Below are 4489 nucleotides of genomic sequence, written 5' to 3'. Positions count from 1 at the left end.
TGAAAATACCTAGCATGTGGTAAGCCCTAAGAAGTGTTTTCTGTTGGTATCATCACATTTTATTATGGATGATTCTTTAATATCTGATTCTAACATCAAGTGGTGGAATCCTTCAGGGCAGACACCTTATTCATCTTCATAGACGTAGTTAGCATGAGATAGTATCTGCTAAAAAACAGATGTTTAAACAAATAGTAAGACTAATTAGTATTTATTAGTAAATAGTTAAGTATTACTATTAAGTAATACTTAATATTAATAGTAATTAATATTAGTATTAAATAATAATTAGTTTTTAATAAATACCCTGCTGAACTTTAGCCAAATTGAAACCTAGAGAACTGCCTTTTTTTTCTCTTTTCTGCAACCATAAATAGCTCTTTCTCCGCTAGACATCAGCTCATTACTACCAGGGAAATTTGCTTTTGAAAAGATAATATAGAATTTGGGAGGATATTCATTTTTTAAATTTATTTTGTTATTAGTTTCAGAAGTAGAATTTAGTGCTTCATCAGTTGTATATAACATATATCACACCCAATGCTCATTATATCACGTGCCCTCCTTAATGTCCATCACCCAGTTCATTTTTTAAAGCCAGAATTCCAGGAATGGAAAGTAAAGTACTTTGGAACAGGTGCTCTGACCAACATGATTTAGAGGACACCTTTACGAAGACTTTAAAGTTGGCTCAATGTACACAGTTTGTGTCCTCCTTCTTTGTTTTATTATAGTAGTAAGAATGTTAATGGATTCACAGGATCTGAATCCTTTTTAAGAAACAACGCTAGACTTTATTTTATTGTTCTGTCATAGACTGTCAGGCTTCAGACTGTCCACCATCTCCTAATTGGGGGATCAGAGAAGAAATCATTGACTGAGCTAAATAAATGTATCTTGTCAATGTTTTAACATGAACTCTAGCATTCCTGAAGCAATCCTTGCTTTTACTTTAAACATTTCCAATTGCTTGAGCATATCATGGGAGGGAATGGAGAAAATCTCTGGGCATTGCTAGTCCCTATTCTTCTTTATGAAACTAATTATTGAATAAAGTGAACAGCTCAGATGAAAGGAGACCCAAAGTGGTGATTGTGGCAGAAAACTTTGTTTCTAATAAGAAATAAAAAGACAAGAGGGTTAAAGCATAGAGTGCCATTCCCTCCACAGTCTCTCCAGCAAACTGAAACAAGGAACACAACGGAACTTAACTTGGAAGTCTTAGAATAAATTCACAGAGGTCCTGGGGCTCTTTGAGTCTTCCTTGGAAAACCACTGCTTCAGTCTAATAACCTGGCCTGATAAAAACCACTGTTTTATCACACTCATAATCACACCATGAGCTGGTAGTGAAATGGAAACATCTAGTCTAGGACACTAGTCACAAAGCTTTCACTTTTGTTACCTAGTTGGGAGCTAATCGTATTTGCTTAAGTGGAGAAAACAGACATAAGGATAATCATGGGATGAAGAGGAAAACATCTTTGCTGGTAAGTTCTAAGTTATTCTCCTTTTACACAGTTGAGGAGGCAGAGAAAACATTTTATTTTGCCTCTGACATTTAGTCTGTTCATATTGAAAGGGAGATGATCCTATCAAGTTCTCAATTAGTTATTTAAAATCCCTTTCTTCTGCTTATTGCCTTTCCTCTTAAACTTGGTCTCATATACTGTTTAGAGGGACATGAGCTGGGAAAGGTAGACAAAATGCTTCAAGGGCAAAGGCCATCTTTCTTCCTTATAGTGGCAGGAGGTTCTCCACAGAAGAAAGGTAAAACAACAGCAATCCAGACTGACTTAAGTAAAGCAAAAAACCAAAATAGACAAAATGATGAAGTATGTGATAAAGTGAACTGTGCCCTTCAGCGTGTGCTGAAAAGTCCCATGTGAGGATTCCAGAAGGATATTTTGCATGTAGGCCAGAAAAAATTCCATGCCCTCAACCCACCCACCCACTCTTACTAACTCTCAGGAATGTGGTTTGTCCTGTGCAAAATTATTTTCAGGGCTGTTTTAACTTCCTTATTCCTCAAGGTATAGATTAAAGGGTTCAGCATCGGACCTACCAGATTCATCAGAATTTGAACCACAGTTCCCAGCATGGGGTTAGGCGTGGGCTGCAGGTAGACAGTGATGATGGGCCCATAGGCACAAAGGATGGCAATGAGGTGGGCACTGCAAGTGGAGAAGGCCCGGCGGCGGCCCTCAGTTGAATGAATATGCAGGATGGAGATGGTGATGCGAGTGTAGGATAAAAGGATTAGGAGAAAGCAGAGGAGAGATACCAGGCCAACATTGGTGAAACTCACCCTCTGGGCTAAGGATGTATCAGCACAGGCCAATGGCAAAGTGCTGGAATATCACAAAAGAAGTGATTCACTTCATTGGGACCACAGTATGGCAAAGTGAAGGTGAGCGAAGTCAAGATACTAGAATGGATACAACCTAACAGCCATGTGCCCACAGCCAAGGCCCCGCAGATTCTAGGGCTCATGAGAATTGTGTAGCGCAGAGGGTAACAGATGGCAGTGAAGCGGTCATAGGCCATCACCGTATACAAGAAGCACTCAATGCTGCCAAGGAAATGGAAGAAGAAGAGCTGGGAGACACAGTTCTCATAGGAAATGAGTGGGCTCAGTCCCATGAGGTACAGCAGCATTTTAGGACACGTTACAGAAGAGAAACTCATGTCGAACACAGACAAGTTCCCCAGGAAAAAATACATGGGTGTGTGAAGGCGAGTGGAAGAAAGAATAGCCATGAGGATGGACATATTTCCCAGCAGGGTGCAGGCATAGAAGGGCAAGAACAAGACAAAAAGCATAGTCTCTAGCCCCTTTGTGTGTGGAATCCCCAACAGGATGAATTCAGTCACCACCGAGCCGTTCTTCTTCTCCATGACAGACAGTCCTAGGGGAGGAAAAGGAAGCAGAGCACATGGATGGCTTGATGTCAGTGAACCTACTGGGAAGATGAAATGTGTGGTTGGAATAGCAGCATTTTGACTCAAAGTTAAGGAAAAATTGCTGATGACCCATATCCCAGGGCATTTTAACTGGAATATAATTGCCACAGGAAACTTAATGGGCACTGTGCCATATATTTTTGTTATACTGATTCTAGATGCAGATATCCCTTATTAAAAAAATACTTTTTAAAAAAGGCATCTTAGAGCAATGATTTTCAAAGGAAAGGACAGGGCCCATACAAATGTGTGGTCCTTCAGAGAGGAAAGATATTAAAGCCTCAGAATCAACCAGGGGCGTTTTCATACATCAAGATATCAACTACAACTCAAGAATCACTACATTTGTGGGCCCATTACTACTAACATTATATTTTGTCACTCTGATTTTTCAGAAAGCCATAAGTGTTGGACAGTCAGTCAGCGCTTTACCTTGAAAACGCTTATGCAACATATTTCAGTTCAGTTAGCCCTCACAGTTAAGTTTTTGAGAGAAATCTGTAGAAAAGATAACATCCGAGCATTAAAAAGTCTAGGCAACTCTCCTAGATTTAGATTGCTAGAAATTGCAGAATTAGGGATCTAAATTTTTTCTCCTGACATCATCAGGCTTTCTGATGTATGCATCTGCGATGGACTGTGACATTACTAGCCTTGTCACGCTTTGCCTCCATGTTATTCATGTTTTTCTTGGTGATGTCATCAGGCTCTGAAAATGTTCCTACTCCTCCTTAGTAAACAGTGGGAAACCAACCTGTCCCCCACCACCACCCATACCACCACATACCACTAAGATATGAAGTCTAGGGGAATAAATACTTCCTTATGTGCACTGCTATATCCTCAGTGCAGAAAACAGTGTCTAGCACAGAGTAGGTTCTTAATAAATGCTTGATGAATGAAGTAGTGAAATGATTCACTCGATGACTGGCAGAACTGGATAATATTCAGTATTTTGTCTTGTGTAAGGACTTGTATGATACTGTCAGATATTTGTCTCTATACACAGCCTTATAAAGAAGCATGATCATACACTTGTTCCTGTTGGGCCCTATTTTTCTGAATATTTAGAATTTTTCTGTTTACCTTCATGGCATTTGGTTCTGAATTGTACTCTAAAAGGTGACCAAACCCAAGATAAGAGCTACACATAATCTGTACTGCTCCCCCCAAAGTCCTGGATGTTTATCAAGAGGAGTCACATTACAGAAAGAATTGGACCAAAGGTATCCAGGTGAAGGCTGATTTGGAACATCCAGTCTTTTAATTATTTTGAATCAAGTCCAAACCCCTGGTTATATAGGACAGTAATAAGAATTGAGTTTTTGAGTTGGTTGGCCAACATGATGAGTTGAAAGACAAACCAAACAAATAATGACCTATTCTTGTGGTTAGTCACTGTGGACTCTGAGACCATTTATAAACCAAGGACTCCCAAGTTCTCCCTCTCCATGACACATATGAGAAACAAACAAGAAGCACAAAGAAAGAGATGAAGATGGCACTTATGTGACTTACAAGGAAG

At 39.5% G+C, this 4489-nt stretch overlaps 1 protein-coding gene across 1 annotated transcript; it reads right to left on the bottom strand.

The window, feature by feature from the left end:
* Positions 1-1960: 1960 nt before the first annotated feature.
* LOC123393434 (putative olfactory receptor 10D3) lies at positions 1961-2898 on the bottom strand. The gene is given in 2 exon segments (XM_045085346.1): positions 1961-2349; positions 2352-2898. Coding segments are annotated over 2 exon segments (936 nt in total).
* Positions 2899-4489: the final 1591 nt, after the last annotated feature.

This window comes from Mustela putorius, unplaced genomic scaffold (genome assembly GCF_011764305.1).
Source record: "Mustela putorius furo isolate JIRA1106 unplaced genomic scaffold, ASM1176430v1.1 tig00000843_pilon_pilon_pilon, whole genome shotgun sequence".
Lineage (NCBI taxonomy): Eukaryota > Metazoa > Chordata > Mammalia > Carnivora > Mustelidae > Mustela > Mustela putorius.
This window is presented reverse-complemented; position numbering and strand designations above follow the sequence as displayed.